The sequence below is a fragment of the Rhipicephalus microplus genome, chromosome 7 (genome assembly GCF_043290135.1).
Source record: "Rhipicephalus microplus isolate Deutch F79 chromosome 7, USDA_Rmic, whole genome shotgun sequence".
Lineage (NCBI taxonomy): Eukaryota > Metazoa > Arthropoda > Arachnida > Ixodida > Ixodidae > Rhipicephalus > Rhipicephalus microplus.
In genome coordinates, this window is record NC_134706.1 from 35,754,222 (window position 1) to 35,773,714 (window position 19,493).

Genomic DNA, 19,493 nt, shown 5'->3' on the forward strand with positions numbered 1-19,493 from the left:
ACTCGTACCAAGAAAACCGCGTAGTGAGCGGTATGCAATTTAAACATAAGATATATTGTTGTGTGATGGAAGGGAAAGGGTTTATTATTGCCTTGTAGCCCTTTTTTTGTGCATGTGCATAAACATTACATTATTTCTTCTTTGTGCACACGTGACTCGGGCGGAGAGGTGAGTGAGAAGAGGTAGCGATTTTGCGGCACTAGAAGAGAACCAGCAGTACGTCAGTCATGTACATCCTGTTGCGGTGCTTTGAGCACAGCACTTCCAGGCGATGGGCTACGGTTTCCTAATCTAGAGAACCAAGCGATCGCGCGAAAACTACCACGCGACACGTCGCGCGAACGCCCTGTTTCGTCGCTCATAGCATCGCTCGTCGCTGTCACGTGCATTTTCGCGTTTGTGAGGTTTGGCCTTAAACGCTACACCGAGTATCGCTTCAAACCGTTCTTCTAGCACCCATGTCGACGCCCTTTTCAGCCGGGTGAACGCCGTGCACACCGCTGCTCCTTCGCATTCAATAGAACCCTTGTCAAAACGACAGCAAACACTGGGCGGCGGCGTCCATGGTAAAGGAAAAAACTACCACAAAAGCGTGCATCCACCAGGCTCCGTTCTTTTATATTCCGCCTGTGTTATGGCAGCGGCGTCCCACGCGATTCTACGCTGAAGTTGTAGCTGCGGTTGCAGAAACGCTCTGTCGTCGACTTGATTTGGTAGAACTCAACTAGCCTGTCTGCATTTAGAGGCAGAAGGCAAAACATATCAATTTGTCACCCGGTCGTGGGGAAAACAGTCGCATGGAACGTCGCTTGCATAACGAAAGCGGAATAGAAAAGAACGTAGCCCAGCAGACGCACGCTTTTCGTGGTCGTTTCTTCCTTTACCATGGACGCCACCGTCCAGTCTTGCCGTCGTTTTGCAAGAGGTCTATCAGGGTTCCCATCGGGGAGTTCGTCTATAGAATTTTTGGGACAAGCGCTCACTGCAGGTTAGTTGTAAGCATCAATATTTCTCCTAAAGTTGCAGCGCGCCTCTCAGTGTAAACATGTCCCCGCACCTCTTCGCTTCCGGTGAGGTCATAGTGCCTCGCAATGGTAGTGGTCCACCGTTCCCACGTTCCGGATGTGTCGTAGGGGCTTCTTTCGAACACGTACGCTCGGGGCGCCACTCTGTATAACTGCAGAAGCGGTTCCATGACCTCGGCCTCGAACCCAAGCATATCTTCGAAGGTGACGCCGTCTGTTACGCCGGCACCGTAGTGCGTGTACAGCGTCTCGAAGTACTGTCGGTGGGCCGGCGACCCCGGCACGAGCCTTAGAACCGTCGTCTTGAAGAGGTCGAGGCCTCGAGTAGGTTTCACAACGATCTGCAAAATTAGAGAGAAAGTGGATGCTTGGTCGACGAGGTACGATGGACGAGAAATAGGAACAGCTCGAAATACAAAGCACTAGTATAGGCACCCGGAAATGCAGTTTACGAGATCTGATTGTAGCGCCAAAACACACAGCCAAGCGAGTAGGCGCAGCAAAAGCGAGCCTTTCAATGCGTAGCCTAGCGAGTAGACGCAGCGAAACCGAACTTGCACGTGCATATCATTTTCTTTTTTTAGTTGCGAGCAAGGAGGTCACGGCTGGTTAAGCACCCAGGAAGCTTTCTTTAAAAACGTGCCAAAAAGTGCACCGACAATTCAGCGTTTCACTGTGTTCAGTGAGCGTTCCAGTCTCTTAGCCTCCCTGGTGGTCGGTACCAACAATGCCGAGGCGGCTCGAAGAGCTTCGTCGCGACCTGTCGTCTACTGTCGGGTTCACGAAGGAAAGCTCACGAAGTCGCTTATGCATTCACATGAAGGGCAGGTTTCACCATATTGATCTGACGAGCGGAGTGCACACACAGGGCGTTCATGACCACGTCTGCAAAATTTTTAAAACCTACGCCCCTGCGTAAATGGATCAAATTTTAAGTTTAACGCTGCTTGGCCTCCTTGCAGACGCACACCCACATGTGAAGAGGAGACGTAAGGGACGGGATGCAGGTCCGTCCTCTATGTAGATGTATCTGCTCTGACGTCGCCAACCGTAGCCCGTAACGCTTCAATGATTATTTGGCACATGCGCAGTTTTTTTTATTGGCGAAGCTCCTTATAGCGGCACCTCGTCCCTCGTCCCTCGTAGTATTCGTCCCTCTTAGTCGTAGTAGTCCCTCGTAGTCTTATTCGTCCCTCGTAGTCGTAGTAGTAGTCGTAGAGTGTAACCAGTCTTACATTTTGACCTCCAAGGTGGTGCCGCTGAGAGATTTCTTCTGTGCGTTGTTGAACAATAAAAAATTCGCAGCGTGCACGTTAACTAAAAACCGAATTCTCCCGTCTCTCATTCCCCCTTAGCAGCCATTGGCATGTACATTGAGCACTATCTGACAAGAAAAGGTTGCTACGTTATACTCGCTGGGCGTAACCTCTTTGGTTTTAGAAAGGTTGAGCGAACGGTGGGCCGCAGTTCCATGAATACAGTGAACTAGTATATACCAATGAACTCGAGGTGGTTAAAGGTGGGAAGTAGACACCAAGCGCAAGCCGAAAGAAAGTGTGCGTGTACCTCCTCTCGTTCAGTCCTTGGAATGTCCGCTGGATAGCGGTGCTTCTATATGAGGAATATATGATGAAAAGATGCGAAATTGTAGTACTTGGTGTGTCGAATAGGTGGAGGAACGGACACACAGACAAATGCATGGACGAACTCACGGATGGCTGCACCGACGGATGAACGCATGGACGGACGCAGGGGCGGATGCATGGACGAACGCAGGGACGGACGCACAGATGGACGTGCGGACGCATGAACAGACGCACGCACGGACGGGTGAATGGACGCGCGGACGGTCACACATACGAACGCATGGACCGACGGAAGCAAGAACGAATGGACGAACGGATGCTTCGCCACACTATCCATCATTCACTCTGTGGATATGCTGCCATTTTTTTTTAATTTGTTGCTCGGATAAATGACTAAAACTTGAGAGCAATATTAAAGCACACAGACGAAACATGTGCGTTTTTTTTTAATCTTTACTGCGAATCGCAGAGAGCCTATTCTGCCTCCGCTTCGCATGCGTTCATATTCAGGCGCTTTGCGCAACGTGAAGAGGCAACCTCTTGCAATGAAACTACGTTTTCTACCGCGTTCCAGCACTCATCAGGCTCATCTGTCCTCCCACGTTTATCTAAATGTTCAAGCATGCAGCCCTGGCTGATAATACCGCTAGTCTCACGTCTATACAAGTGTCACACATTACATGTTGGGATTGAAAGCCAAGCGATCGGCGAAGACACAGTCGGCTTAACTCGAAAGATGATGCGCGGCGCTGGGAACGCCGCCTCAATAAGCTTCACGCCGCAGCACCACTCGCGTCTTGGGGGGGCGGGCTGGTTCGGGCACAGTATACCTTGTTTGAACATGGCGTGCCCATGCGTATGAGCCATACCGTTCTCCCGCTCAAGTGCCGAAAAGAGCAGGGGAGGGAATTGGCTTGCGAAGACTACACGGGACGAACAGAAGGGCTTCAAGCGTGCCACTTCACATCACGCATGGTTTCGCGGCGCTTCAAAACACTGTCTTTCTGAGCATCTAATAAAACAGTTTGCAAAATTCTTGTGGCAGTCTACCTGGTCCGCTGAACTTTCAGTCCGCCCAGCGATAAGCTGGACAGGACGCAGGCAAACTGCACATGTGCACGTACCCTAAGCTCTCACTGTGTAGCAGACTACCCGAATGCACATGCTACATATATAAGGAAGGTCAGGTGTATTGACGTCGCCACATTAACCCACAAGCTCTGGCAATGTATCAAAAACTCGGAAGGTGCTAATTCCGGAACCCTTCCGCAGCGGTGGGCCGCTGCGTTGCGCAGCCCCAACGACCAGCCTAGAGCCTTCCAGCAGGCACTAAGCAGGTCCTTTAAGTTCGCTCACCACCCTTGACACCGACACCAGAATGTCTGTGAAACGAGCTCTGTAACGCTATCGCATTAGATATATTACGTGCTACGTGACACCAGCTGCCAATACAAGAATGGTCGTCCCTTGACATCCTGGCGGCGAGGTGCGCGAGCTAATTACCACAGGTGGAAGTGCGCAAATACACACGATAAAATTAACTGAGGACGACCTGTGCCTGCTGGAAGGCAGGGTCTTCCAGCAGGCACTGAGCCTTCACGTGCAAGGCCTAGAAGTCTCCGCGTGGGATATACCTAACTCCCGGTCAGCTAAAGTTCTGCCAGACTGCCACTAAAGCTGTTAGCAGCCAGAGCAATGCTCATTATTGAATGGGCAACAACTTCCAGTGCCTGACAAATTAATTATCCATTATTTTACCTGGTGAGAGGACCTTTAGGCGACTCGCGGTTAAAAGTTGTTTTCCTTTGTCGATGTATCTGCAATTACTGTATATGGTACCTTTAGATATGATATAGAGGGAGCAGATACTTAAGATATGTCGAGTGGACCTGCCACTCTTCGAAAACTTTGAAGGGGAAGACTCTACAAATCACCGCAAGGTGCAGACGGAAGTCTTTTGAATGCATCGGGGCTCAGCAACATATATCCTACGTTGTACCGTAACGCTTGCCCGTGGTGCGACGGTTCGTCAACTTTATTTCACATCTCTTTAGACCAAGAGCGACAGAATCTGAACTCTTTTTTTAGACAACACCATTGTAGGAAGATCGGAGCAGTGGGAGGCACAACTTGCCAGCTCGGACCCAGAGGTGCAATTAGAACTTGTGAGTCACGTTAGGCGAGCGGCGCAAGCCAGCGGAGCCCTCGACTTGGGTCCCCAACCACCATGCATGCTCCTGAATACATTTTTTACCCCTTCCCCTCCAAAAACGTTTGGTTATTCTTCTTCTCCATTTAACGTAAAACTGCCTCCGAGCACGACCTCCAAGATTGTTCACCTGGCTTTGCATTGGCTCCGTGATTAGTCAACTTTTTGAAAGCCACGACGCTGTGTAATGAGTCTAATGACCCCCATGATGTCTTGTTGCGTACGTCATAATGACGGCATGACAATGTCACAAATTTCGCTACTTCTGATTCCGCCGTGGCATCAATGGTAACGTGAAACTTGTGGTGATTTATTCAACAATTTTTTGCAACACTTGTTCGCGACATTGCGGGAGGCGAGACACCGATGGTTGAATTTCGCATTTGAGGAGGCATCAAGGCATATCTCCCTAAAAAGAACACAGATAGCATCACTCATGCACTTACAAACGTCAACGGTGTCACACATATTATTCTTGTAGAAGTACTCTGGCTTTAGCGCTGTTTGTGTTTAAAGATAGGGCGAAAGAACCATAACTCGCATGGTCATTCCACAGCCGCAACATAACATCCACCTCGTCCCGATGACTGAGCCACCGGAGCGCAAAGGAAGACACGTTCGTTCAGTTTTGCCGAAACGCATGGATCAACCTCCCGCATGGATTTCAACCTCCCGCATGGATGAAGCAGGAGGTTGAAAAATAGGAGAACGCTTTTGGCTCTCGGCCAGCCTGGACACCATGGTGTCCGAGCAAGGAGCCTTAATTCTCCTGGCTCTTCGTATGGTGGCTGTGCACAGCCACGATACCACAGCAGAAGTTGTTGCTCTTTAGTCTCTGCCACACATGCATGGCCCCTGCACTTCTCTTGATCTAAGTCATGTCACGCTAACCGCTGCATAGAGTTGTCACAGCTGACTTCGATAGGGGCCTAGCCGCTGCGATAACGGCGTACCGAGGAGTCAAGCCTTCTGCGGTTTCCGTCGTGGAAACCCAGGCCAAAGTGATCAACTGTGCCTCGATTCAGATGACGCATCCCAAGGAGGTCTACCAAGTTGTTTATTAACTCACGACGCAAACGCCACCGTCAAGTTATTCAGGAGAGGCCGAGTAGCCCGGTAGATTGGTGAAATTCATGGAGGTGACAACATTGACAGCTCCACCACGGCCACTGTTTACTTGTGCTACTTTGCGAAATAAATTATTCGTGGGAAGTCAGCGCTGCGCAAGGGCCACACCATGGTGCCTTGTTTAAGATGGTGCACCACCGTATAGACTTTCACGTTCTTTCAAGATGGTTGGTTATTGATCGCGTCGACATACAACGGATTGTTGTTTACCAAACAACGAGAGAGGAAGAGTTGTGCCTAAAGTTTTTTATTGCGTGCTACAGCTCCGAACATTTCATTCTCTTAGCGCAACCTTGGTTCCTTTGAGCGCCATCTGAAACACACACTGAATCACACGCACGCGCACATTCACACACACGTAAATGCGCGCGCGCGATTGGGAATGGCACGATTGAGGTGTTTTACCACTGTAGAACTGTCTCAATTAAATAAATTGATAATCAGCTCCTAATTATAATTACAACGTCATGGTTTGAACGAGCGGGGACAAGGATACGATTACGCGTCATGCCGCAGTATACAGGGCTCTATTCTTTTGAACCACCTGATATCGAGCGTGCACTGACAGCACACACTCGATGGGTCTCTAGCATTCCATCTTTATCGAAATACGATCGTATTCGCAGTTGTGATGTAACCCTTGACTTTAGAGTCAGAAGCCGAGCATCGCAGCCAATGTAACATTGCACGGAGGTGGACGATTTGATTGTTGGGGTACACAGTACGCAGGACCACGTATCCATCATGTCATTATTCTCGCATTCATGGCAACAGTGTTTTTAACCCAAGAAGTGTTGACATTCTGTTTCAGCAAGACTCCCTGGCCAAACACATGGGTGCGCTCTACTGTTACATAGGGCACATATCTACCAATCTAAGACCTGTGACCCTGGAGGAGTGCATGGCTGACGGACGTCTTCACCATACATCATGAAGACACTATTCAAACATTCGAAACTTCTAAAGCCTGTCTGATAACTACGTCTTGCTTCTTTCTGAAGACGCGGTCTGGAGTTGGTTTGTTTCACAGAGAAAGCTGCTGCAGGATGACAACAGCAACCGGTCTAGATGCCTATGTTGTTCCCATGGAACTTTTACGATCGCATGGAAGTTGCACCATAAACCTATTTGTGCCAGTCGAGTGTTATATCACAAAGCTACGTCAGTGTTTGAATATCTTTCACAAAAATATTCTATACAGGTGTCACATCGGCCAAGGAATCACGCTAACACGTGTAATTTATCGTGGGAAAAGAGTAAAACAACAAGCAGGCCTCACACAATGCCAAATGCTCAATGAGTGGATCGTCCAATGCTCCCAGCTCATTACGAAGGGCACAGCCATAACTCCACAACCATAGTTACGACGGGCTCTATAGATTATTCTACCAAGGTGTTTTAGTGTGGCCATGCTTTGCTGTTCACCTTTGTGTTTCGCGTCCTCAACAAATAATTGAACAGTGTTACGGTAGACGCATACACATGAAAGCAGCTTGGTCGGTGCATACGGTGTTTCGTGGCCTCATTTATTCACGCCGCAATACACCAAACTAGAAAACATCGACTTCACAGATGGCGGCACATGGGTGCCGCCATCTTGGGCTGTGAAGTCACTGTGAATCTGGGCTGTGAAGCCGCCATCATAGGTCAAAAAGCCTGTGGAAGTGCTGCTTCTCCAGCTTTCACTGCGGCTATGTGGCGCGTTTTGTAATAAAGTCATTCCGTCCCACTCTTTCTCGTTGGTAACGGCCTCCACGTACCTCAAACGAATAATCGCCAACTTTCTCGGCTTCGAACTCGAAGAAGCACGGCCAGCCCCACTTGTCGTTCAGCTCAAGCATGGTGCTCACGACGTCCACCGAGGCGGCGTCGCGATTGGCCGGGTGTTGCGGCCAGTGCAGGTTGACCTCGCGCAAGTGGCCGCGGATGCGAGGCACGTAGTCTGTGTCTTGGGTCAAGACGTCGTCGCAGGTCTTGAAGAGACGCGCCGCCTTCTGCGCTACAGTCTGGCTTTCGGCCGGGATCTCCTCGTTCCTGCCGAAAAATTTATGAACGGTAAACCGCAAAAGTTCGCGAACTACGCGAGCACGTGCCAAACTATGGGAAGCCTTCATGTGCGCACCGCAGTGATACTAGATTCAGCGACACCACGGGGTAGACAGCCTTGCTGTAGAAAGACCCATACCTGGCGGTTTCGATGACGGTAGCGAGAAAGCGCTCGTTGATACGATTGCGCACCGACGTCTGGTTGCTCGCTGCCCCGCCGCACACGAAGCGGTAAAAGTCTTGACACGGACCCACCGACCAGTCCATGGATTCGCCAAGCAGCTGCACGCGAACAGAATGTCAGTCCTAAGCGATGCGTGCGGGTGGAATGTTCTTGACTCGACTGATTGATATCGCCGCAGTGCACGCGCGTTTCTTGTTTCAATTTCGCACACACCCACAAAAATTTAAGCAATGCTCAGCGCAGACCAAGTTCCAAATGCTTCGCGATTGTAGTAGACCAGTTTGTTGAGCGCAAAACGCGAACAATCCAGCCTATTCCAGCACTTTCGCGACCACCAGCAATAAGGCTGGAAAGTCTAATGCGCCATGTAAAAAAGAAGGCGCGTCTCAGCGATGATAAGTTTGATCGACGGCCGATGCTCTGATCGCCAATTTCAGTGCACAGTGTGGATTGCTTGCTGTAGTTTACCCTTCTGTTTACGGGCCCCAAGCACAGCCAAATAAAGCGTTTCGTCACTGCTGTCTTCGTCAACGCCACGATCCCGTAACGATATGCAGGCACACGTGGTCAACTATGCGTGTACTGAAGGGCACGTGATGAAAAACCTGAGGAGGTCACTGTGAAATACATTGGTTTTTAACGAGATAATTAAAAGCTCAGATAATTACCGAACGAAGGAGACACGTCTGCTCAAACATCTTTGACAGCGCTCAACAATGCACACATCAGCGATCAACGCCAGTGGTTACAAATGGAAAGCGCTGCTATCTGGGTTGTGAAACATCGCACTAAACTTGGTCCCGAACAAACCATGAATGATTGGCACGATATGATAAACAGGGATGACGTAGTGGAAAGTTCGCGAGATTGTGACCAGTTGGCGCTGTTTAACGTGCAGCTGTACCTAAGTACACTGCCCTTTAGCGCTTCGTTTTCATCGAAATGAGGCTCCCGCAGCCGGGATTCGATCCTGCAACCTCCGAGTCAACAGTAGAACGCCCTAAGTGTTTGACCACAGTGACGGATAATAAAGAAAATTGGGCGCAACACCAAAAACAAGGGTCGCGTGAGCATGGGCGAAGGCAGAATTTTTCTTAGAGAGGGGGAGGGGGGCACTTCTTTGACCGGAAGTGGGTGCCGGGCAGGCAGATGTGGTCCTGAGTGTGCCCTGTATGCCACGGCAAATGTAGTTTTCGGTGAGCAGGGGGCTCTACAGATTTAACGGCTCGACCGCGCACCCTCCATATCACTAACTTCGAGCTATGCATATACACCATTACCCACTGGCTAACTGTCCGTGGAGTTAAAAAGAAACCTTCTTAAAGAAAGCATGTACTTTGTTTGGACAAGCCATAAATGCTTTCTCTAGACATTGACGTGTCCGATGGCTCGATCAATGGAGGGGTGGGTTCACTGAAGCACATACTGCTGGATGACAGGGGCATTCCAAAATGCGCCTGGCTCCACTTTCACTCTGAAGCAGCAGGAAAAATCGCTCGCGTCAAGTCCAGGACCATTCAGGAAGTTGCTGGTCCCGTCGAGCCTGTGAATTCGGTTCCCATCGATATACGCACATTAAATGGACAAACACGACCCACTGACCCGTATGTGTTGTGGTGACTGTGGCGCCGTTAAAACATCACATGGCTTCGTCGTAGCAACAGTCGTCGCACCTCACCGGAAACCTTGCGGACTAACGTCATGAACTTTTTGCTGCACAACTTCCATGCGGCGTACCTACAGGATGCGCCGGTGACATTCAATGGAGACTTCAACGCTAGTGAACTTTGACGTGAAAACCAGTGGCTTGTCACGTTTCTTGGGACCAAACTTGGACTTCGCCTCCTGTCAGACGTGATCAGTCAACTATTCACAACTCGTATCCATTACTGTCGTTACTGCATTACTGTGAACTCGGGAACAATCTACTATGTTCGCTACATTTCGTGTGGTTCCTGAATAAGTGAGTGAAACAACTTTATTGATGATCCGGCATAGAGGGGGAAGAGGTAGGATAATTAAAGCAATACTAGATCTAGCGTGTTCGGACGTCCCGAAGCAGCAACCTACTCGCATCAAACTCGTGGGGGCACCGCTTTAGGTCACAGGCGTTCCAGGATGCCAAGCACGTGCTGGACCACGACTCATTGGTTGCCTGGCTCTTGGTTCATGATTTTGATGCTGAGGTTATTTCCTAAATCTTCAAGACTTACTACGTATTACAGCCCGATGTGTTGCTATCACACTCGTTGCTTGGGCCTTGGGCCGAGACTGACTTCTTTTCTGTTTTTGCATGACCCACCCCCTTCTGTAACACCTTTACACACCCTGATGAAGTGAAACCGGCCCAAATACGCCCTCAAGTGGGCCGACAGACTGCGTACCGTGGTGTATTTCATGCAGGTCTCGTCGCAAACGGGATTCATGACCTCTCCGTGCCAGGCCAGGAAAAGCGAGAGCGCACAGGTGCTGAGAATCAGAGCCGCAGCGAGCGCCACGCACATCGTACGACGCCAGGGGATGCCTTGCACCCAACTGCGCTGACCATGGTCCGTGGCAACCCCGGCGCTTGTGCGTTGGCGTATCAGCTGGGGTGGCTGGGGTCTGAGCTGGTTGCCGGGGTGCGCGTGAGGGTTCGGTTGCTCAGCGACAACTGCAGTGCCAGATGACCTGCCCGTGTGTGCGTGGAAATCCAGGGGTTGATGCAGCTTCACCCGCTGCGTCGGTGGAAGTGAATACGACGAGATAAAGGCATCGGATGAGAGACTGTCGTACCATACAGGTGTAGAAGCTTGGGCTATAGTTGGCTTGGGTTTATGATGGCAAATTTTAGAGTGCAAGAACATAAGAAAAAATGGGACAGAATAGAAAACAGTGCCCTTTTCTATACTCTGTCCCATTTTTTTCATATGTCGAGGTGCTGTAAAATTCATCTTGAACTCGTACACCTATAGTAATTTTAATCGCCAAGTCAATATATATTGCTGCTGTGTTAGAACAATTATTGTTAGCAGAGACCTAATCTAGCCTCCAAGAACATGAACGGCTACCTATCGCAGTATCGTAGCTTGCCTGTTTTGGGTAATTGAGTAAAAAGTGCAAGGGTTGAAGCTCAGAAATCGGTGACACTTTTTTAACGTGAACGGTAAGACGTACTCAGGTTAAACATCTAATGCTGCTCGTCTGCAATTTCTGCGTTAACCTGCCGCGTTTCTTAGCGTGCGTATTTGCAATTACAAAAGGCTGTTCATCCCTTAGGTTAGCAGCTTTCGCTCATGAACTCCACTTTTCACAGCTTTAATTTCGAAGACGAAATTTCTCCTTCCAACGTGCCAGTGTTAGCATGTGAGAGCCCCAAGAAGCTCGTTTCGTACCATTTATCTAGTACAAGAATATCTGGGGTTTTAAGTTCTACAATTCTATGATTATGAGTGACGTTGTAGTGGAGGGCTCCGGAAATTTTGGCCTTAAGTTGTTCTTTGACGTGCACAGACATCATACTACACACGGGCTTGTACAATTTCACTTCCATCAAAATGTGACCGCATGTCCTTGCATCGAGCCCTGTCCAGGTGCTGTTGCTTATTCCGTACATTATAGCACAAACAACACTGTGTTTTTGGTTATAGATAATTTTTATTATTGTTTCCTGGGGCCGTAAAAAATGAGTCTGACTATTGACATAGCTTTTCGCGGTACACAGTTGACGTTAGCGCAACACGGCCAAGAAAGGAGTGGCGCGTAAAAAACTACGAAAGCTTCTGATCCTTGAGGACGACAACTGCTGTCATGGTTCTCAGACTCCTTTCATGCGATGAAGGCGAGCTTTTTGTAAAAAAAAAAGCCAGGTATCAGCTAATACCATCAATGATAGCACTGCCACAGACGATCAATTATAGCCTTAGTGTTTTGGCATTGTAGCGCACTCTCTCGTGCATACCTGGATTATGGCGTGCCACACATAATAACGGAAGACAATTCGAATCGTACGTCTTTCGGGCTCTCTCCCACCTTCTAGGCGTACCACACATACGAACTACAGCTTACTACACCCGTTCGAACGGCATGGTAGAACGCTTTTACCATCAACTGGAGGCATCAAGAGCGCCTGCCTTGAGTGGTGGGCTAACATATTGATATTCAAAATCAAAAGTGCGACAAAAGTGCTCCTATAGCAAGGAAAACTTGGCCAGGGCTTCGGGGTTACGCCATGTCGCTCAAGAGGTTAATACGGGAGTGGAGAGCAGGGCTCCGTACTCACCGCCGGCTTTTCCTTCTTCTTTGTGGTGAGGATCTTCCTCAGGTTTGGCAGGTAGTGCATGACTGCCAAGCGTACCACGGACGTAGGAGCAAGAGAGCTGGAAAAATGCGCGACCATACGCGATCGAGAATCTTCTTCTTCTTGCACGTTCACGATTGTTCGAGCTCGAAAAACAGCTCGAGCGGGTCGCCCTGTTTTCTTAGCAGTATGGCACTTGCCCACTATGGCATTTCGGTCAAGAATTCGTGCCTTAACATTTCGATGAGAACCTCAACAATTCCTATTGATAAAGATTTAAAGATAAACACAAATAGTAGATAATGTATAACAACATACTGAGATTATCGTGTGATTCCACAAACAGAGCACACCTTTGCAGTGCAGAGTCCTGCCGCGTGGTGCCCTGAGGGAATTGAGGAAGAAGTGAGGGGGAAGTGCTCGACTGTGCACGCAATCTTTAAAAAAATGTCACTAAAATTACGTCATATGTACGAATTTAATGATGATGAGTGGGCGAAGCAGTGGGATCATTGTGAACCACCAATTATATTGACCACTCACGCATGTAAATGAGTGACAAAGTGGTGTACAGGTATACACAATGCTTATTTGTCATAAATGGTATGTAGCGTTGAGTTGTGAATTTCGTATTGCCTTCATTAGTACTGCTTTGTGGTATCTCATCTAGCCTGAACTTTCTGAAGACAAAGTCAGTGCGCGTTCCTGGTTGTTTTCATTAAGACGAAATGCATCGTAGAACATATCGAGACGTCACAAATTGCCCAAGCCAGTCGTTCTCTGCGATCATCATTATCTTAATCGTCATCCGCATCATCATCATCATGGCTAAGGTGCACGCCAGCTTCGCGAACGGACAGGCTTCGACTTGAAGACACTTAGATCCGAAAATATCTTCCAAGTTATGTTCGCTGTATAATTTGCAGATATACACATGTACACGAGAATCGATCTCGCAGGCTATCTCGGCCTCGAATTTTTATTGAAAGGCACAACGAAGTCGTTGAATTCAGCGTGCAAAGGGAGTGAAGAGGGGTGGCCAGTAGCTTGCCACGATTGTTTCCGGCCATGTAACTGCTTCTGCTTAAACACGGTAATCAGTCGACCACAGGAGTGTTTCCCATTCCCCTAGGGAGGAAGCTGGCAGTAATGTGTTTGGCGGAGGTTTCCCCTCACATTACCGAAGAATTTGATTTTGGGTAGCCCTCCAGCAGCCGCAATGTTTGCGGTGTGGTCGAACGTCTTCTGGGTAAATTTTAGACAGCCGATGGGGGCTCAGAAATGAATTTGTTTGGGTTTGCCTCCAGATCGTAGCCTGTTTCCTTGTTAGGTCAGTATGTGGGGCCACGTTTGTTTTGTGGTTCTCTCTGTAATAAGCGGTAATTTCGTTATATGTACTGATCCCCTCTTGCGGGAAGTCAAGGGCTGAAGGTTTCACCTCCCGGTTGTTTAAACCTCGAGCTACACGGTGAGCCGAACCATTCCCCGGATTCCCCGCGTGAGCGGGCACCCATTCAAGTTGTATCTTATGATGGCGTCGTTGGTTATTTTTGATCATGTTGGACGCAATAGGTTTAACACAGCCCAAAATGAAGTTCGTGAGCACCGTTTTAGAATCAGACAAAATGTAATTACTTACCCTAATAGAGATGTTGTTGTTGTTGATGATGATGATGGCCTAAACGAATGGTTCACATCCACTTTGGGGGATCGGCCAAAAAACGATTGTTTAGATGGTGGATTACACATTACTTTTAAATTTAATGCATTTAAAATGGTAAGAAGCAATCACATTTTACTAGTTTAGATATTTGCAACCGAAACCGCCTTGATTCGATTAAGAATCTTCGTACAGAAGAACAGATATCCCGGTACAATGACCTAATGGGGAGGCTCCCAAGGAGAGGATATTCGAAATAATGAAATCCAATCTAATTCGAACAAAAAGGGCTTTAAGAATGTTTTTCCTCAGTGACTTGAAGCGAGTACACGATAAAAAATAATGCTCCATTGTTTCATCCTTGTTACAGATTGAGCAAAGAGGGGAAGGAGCCAGACCAACTCTGTCCAGCGTGATGGCGGCTTCTTCTGCCTCCAAGGCAGGTGCGGTTTTCAGGGTGACTGCAGTGATAGGTTGCCCATGGCCGGTCACCGCGCATATGGTGTAACGGTCTCCCGCCTGTCGAGCAGCGTTGACAAGCAGTACGCTTCGGCGATCCTGAAAGATTCTTGCGATTTTTGCTGCCCTTTGGGTCTTTCTTTTATACTTGTACTCCTGCAACCATATTTTGGGGCATGGGTTTAACTTGAAGGTGTGCACGAGTTACCGCTGGTAAGATAATCCTGTAGCTGAGTGTGCAACTAGTGCGTCGCCGCACGAAACGGCTGGGTAACTGCAATCCTGCCTTGGTTAAAAACTGCTGCGTATAGGCATTTACAACGCAGTGCGCACCTAAGAGTCCAAAAAAAAAAGGCTTTCACGCTCGCATTTCAGGAACTAGGCGTGGGATCGGCACCGTCCAGGCCACAGAACTTTGAAAATAATGTTTCTAAAGGCGAAGCTCCTTAGGGTGTAGTAGTAGTAGTAGTAGTAGCAGTAGTAGTAGTAGTAGTAGTAGTAGTAGTAGTAGTAGCAGTAGCAGTAGTAGTAGTAGTAGTAGTAGTAGTAGTAGTAGAGTAGTAGTAGTAGTAGTAGTAGTGGTGGTAGTGGTTGTAGTAGTGGTAGTAGTGGTAGTAGTTGTAGTAGTAGTAGTAGTAGTAGTAGTAGTAGTAGTAGTAGTAGTAGTAGTAGTATGCAGCCACTTCTAGTTCGTTTCGAAGATTGCTCACCAGATGGAGTTGTGCGTATATGCCCTTGGAAATAATATCACTAGTTGGCAATGGTGGTTCTCGTATAGTTGACGACTTTGTTCACTTGAAGAACAGACGGACTGACAGACGGATGGACGGACAATTTCGTGTAGTTGACAGACAAACGGACGGACGTTCTTTGCGTGACCAAAAAAATTAAAAAAGACGCAAATAAAATAAATAAATAAAACATCACAGCGTATTCACACAGTGGATGATGATGAGTTGGGCGAAGCATCCATCAGCCCGTCCATGCTTCCGTCCGTCTGAGCAAGTGGCAACGGTGGGTAATTGAATTTAGAAAATAGTATGCTCCGCTTAAAAAAGCGGGAGCTTTTCTTCGCGTAGAAGAGACTCATTTGAACGCAAGAGTAGCAACAATAGCAGCCTCACAATACACAAAAGTTTATTGCCAGGGTTCCCACAGGTTTCAAAAGCAAAAATTTAGGGAAATTCAAGGATATTAAAGGACTTTCCAGGACCTGTTACAGGTTTCTCAAGGTCTCAAAGCGGCATGCAAACTTGGAATTTATTTCTTTAAAATCTCCAAATATGGCTAGTTGTAGTGTACTTACATAGAACGTCCATGGCAACCAGAGAAGTACCATCATTATCAATGAATACGCTCCACAGAAATTGGGCAAATCTCGTGGCTCACCACTGGTCTACTAACAATGAATAAGACAATAAGTAGCCCAAGGAATGGCTGCGAAGCGACGGCTGGGAGTCGAAAACCACGAGTACGCACAACAAGAGATTACTATAAAACAGGAAAGGCAGCGGCTGCCTCGCGAAGACATGGAAGCTATAGAAGCAATTCCCCAACGACGACGCACTCGTATATCTATGAGAGGTGCGAACGCTCGCTTTCAGAGTGAGTTTTTGTTTCTGGAGCTGGTATAATAGTGTCATCTCTGTGGCTGTCTGTGCTTTACCTCGAACCTTTCTGCGCTTACAGAAGACGCTGAAGTAACCTACCACCACTTGGCCAGTGCCTAGCCCCAGAAGCAACCAAATCGCACTTCATAATAGTCCAGCATCGCTTTTTTAAAGCCTTGAGCAACGCAGTGCAAAGCTTGGCCGTTCATAGAAAATTTTGACTGTTCTCGCAACAATGCCTTGATGTTTCAGTGCCCAGATAAAGGCACTGGCTTTCGGCTCAAGTTCACTGGGCGACCACTGACAATGGGAACTAAAAGCGTTTCATTAAGTTTTAAAGCGATCGTGAGTGCCTCGCCGGAGAGTCGGACAGATTTTTATTGTGCACGAACAACGGCAACGAGCTCTGCGGAACAACCGTGAGGCCAAAGCGTCACGAACAAGCGGTCAGTGTATAACGCACAAAGCACAGACATGCGGTCTCGTCTGTTTAGCAACTGCAAATCGCGTATACCTCACACGTGAAAGCACAAAGGAAATGAAGTGCAGTGAAGTGAATAGATAGGAAATTTTCGAATTACATACGCACAAACCTTTGATTTTGCACTGCGCGTATACGTCGCACGGTCCACTGAGTGACGAACGCTAACGCTCCGCATAAACGCCCGCGAGCTTAGCCGCACGCTATTTGAAAATTCCCTAATGACATCGTTTTGATTAAACCGAGAACGCTACGTCTTCAGCACTCGCTTTCATGCGCCTTACATGCTGCCGCCCTGTGAACGATTTCATCGTCCACTTACAATAAGCCCGCCGCAACGTTGTGCCCTACCGGAACAAAAAAATGTAGATTACGTGGGCCGTATATCAACGCTGTAGAACGTCGTTGGGGGTTTAATGCTGGCACTTTATGTGCCAAAACATCGATAGAATTATGAGGCATTGTATATGTTATGGCGTAATCCGGATAACTGTAAACACCTGGGCTTTCTTTTTTTAACATGCACCTAAATAAAAGTGAGGCATCCAGCTTTTCCCCTTCTATCGAGAATACTACTGCCGCGGTGAGATCAAACCTGCCACCTTCAAGTAAGCGGCCGAGCACCGTAACAAACGCCCTACAGTGGCGGCCCTGTGGGAAGCTTCGATTGAGTTTGTAACATTCATTTGTGCTGTTTTAAGGTAGTGAGTGATTGAGTGAAACAACTTTATTGACGATCCGGCATAAAGAGGGAGGGGGTAGGGGGACGAAAGCGAGACACTAGCGTGCTCGGACGTCCCGGAGCAGCAACCTACTCACGTCCAACCCGTGGGGGCACCACTTTCGGCTGCTGGCGTTCCAGGATGCTAAGCATGTGCTGGACCACGTCTCTTTGGTTGCCTGGCTTTTGGCTGATGATTTTGCTGCCTATGGCAGTGGGCGTTACTCCTTGGTTACCCGGTGGTGGTGCACAGTCCCAGAGGAGGTGTCTCTGGGTGGCTCGCGCCTTTTTGCAGTGTTGGCATACATCAGTGGTGTAAACCTCCGCGCAAACGTGCTTTGCCCAGACGGGGGTCCATATGGCTTCTACTTGCAACTGCCATAGTGTGGCTGCTTCTCTACGTTCTAGGTTTTGGTGAGGCGGTGGGTAGAGGCGTCTGCTCGTTCTTTACCACTGCAGAACGTTGGCGTAGGTTGTGATAAATATACTCTCAGTCTTCGTAGGCATAATTCATGTACCACCATTGACGCGTGTCACTTACACAATGGCATGTGTCTACCTATGGAGGCGGGTAGGGGAGCGATGAGGGGGCCCGGCATAGAATAGAACGCCTGCCTATAAGATGATGAAGAGGAAGGAGAGGACGAAGCGAGCCTGTTTCGCTTCATGAATCTGATATTTTTGTGTTTTCTCTGACTAATGGTCGGATTAAGGAGCTCCACTCTAAAAAAGGGGGGGTGGGAGGGGGAGCAACGTAGTAACGCGAACATGCGACATTGATATAGCCATCGTTTAACTATTTTAACCGATAAATGCGGTCCGCAAATAAGATATGATTGGTAATCTGTTAACTGATTCGCCACACCCAGCCCACGAATAATCGCCAATGGCAGGTTTCCGCGACAAATGTAAACAAAATAAAACTCTTATGAAAAAAGTGGCACAAAGACTCGTGGCACAGGAGAAAAAAATACATACCATCTCCCGCTAAAAGGAACCACTTGTAGATGTGAAGCAGCGGGCGCTAACGTTTACACAGGTGGCGGCGTTGACGCTGGGGCTCATCGCGGGGTTGCGCAGGAGAGAAACCTGGTGAGGCGCAAAATACCCAGTGATGGACCGAAGTTTCCTACTGGAACCTGCCAATCGCTGCTAATGGGTAATGGAAGACCGGACACTCCGACTGGACTCAGGTACTGACAGTCTGCTTTTAGTTAACTGCCATGCTGCGAATTTTTATTGTTCAACAACGTACAAGAGAACTCTTCCACCAGCACACCTTGGAGGTCACGGGTGAGTGCTTGCGTCCGTGTTGAGAGGCGAAAGAGGGAAAGCGTAGCAGAGGAGAGTGAGGGAGATGGGACGAGCATGCGCAGAAAGAGTGGTCACGCCAAACACCGGACTGACCTCGACCATAGGATGCTTCACATCTAAAAAGTAATCACCCGAGTTTTATGAAAAATCTGACTCACGGTTCGAATATATTTCCTCTAAATGAACCGGAAAGTAATAGTACGCGACAGCGGCGCCATTCGTTACAACTTATTTCAAGGACATGCCACCAAGCAAATGAATTTATCCATTACCATCAACAACCTGGAGACCTGGAGACTTACAAAGAGGGTTCAGCTTAAGTTGAGGACGACGCAGCGAGCAATGGAAAGAAAAATGGTAGGTGCAACCTTAAAAGACAAGAAGAGAGCAGAGTGGATTAGGGAACAAACTGGGGTTAAGGATATCATAGCTGAAATCTGGAAGAGGAAATGGACATGGGCCGGGCATGTAGCGCGTAGACAGGATAGCCACTGGTCATTAAGGGTAACTGACTGGATTCCCAGAGAAGGAAAGCGGGTTAGGTGGAGACAGAAGGTCAGGTGGGCAGATGAAATTAAGAAGTTTGCGGGTATAAATTGGAAGCAGCAAGCACAGGACCGGGTTAACTGGCGGAACATGGGAGAGGCCTTTGTCCTGCAGTGGACGTAGTCAGGCTGATGATGATGATGATCAACAACCTGCCTTGATTTTCACATATTGAATCATTACACCGAGCAGCTACTGAAACTGTGTTCACGTACCACGGTAGTCTAGTGGTTATGCTGTTCGAC

The 19,493-nt window shown here is 48.3% G+C and overlaps 1 protein-coding gene across 1 annotated transcript; it reads right to left on the bottom strand.

The window, feature by feature from the left end:
• Positions 1–979: 979 nt before the first annotated feature.
• On the bottom strand, positions 980–8,455 carry LOC142767743 (uncharacterized). Its single transcript, XM_075869971.1, has 3 exons — positions 8,134–8,455; positions 7,709–7,982; positions 980–1,366 (listed from the first exon to the last, which is right to left on the bottom strand). The coding sequence occupies exons 1-3, from the start codon at positions 8,259–8,261 to the stop codon at positions 980–982; spliced, it is 789 nt and encodes a 262-aa protein (XP_075726086.1). The 5' UTR covers positions 8,262–8,455.
• Between the last annotated feature and the right edge of the window lie 11,038 nt (positions 8,456–19,493).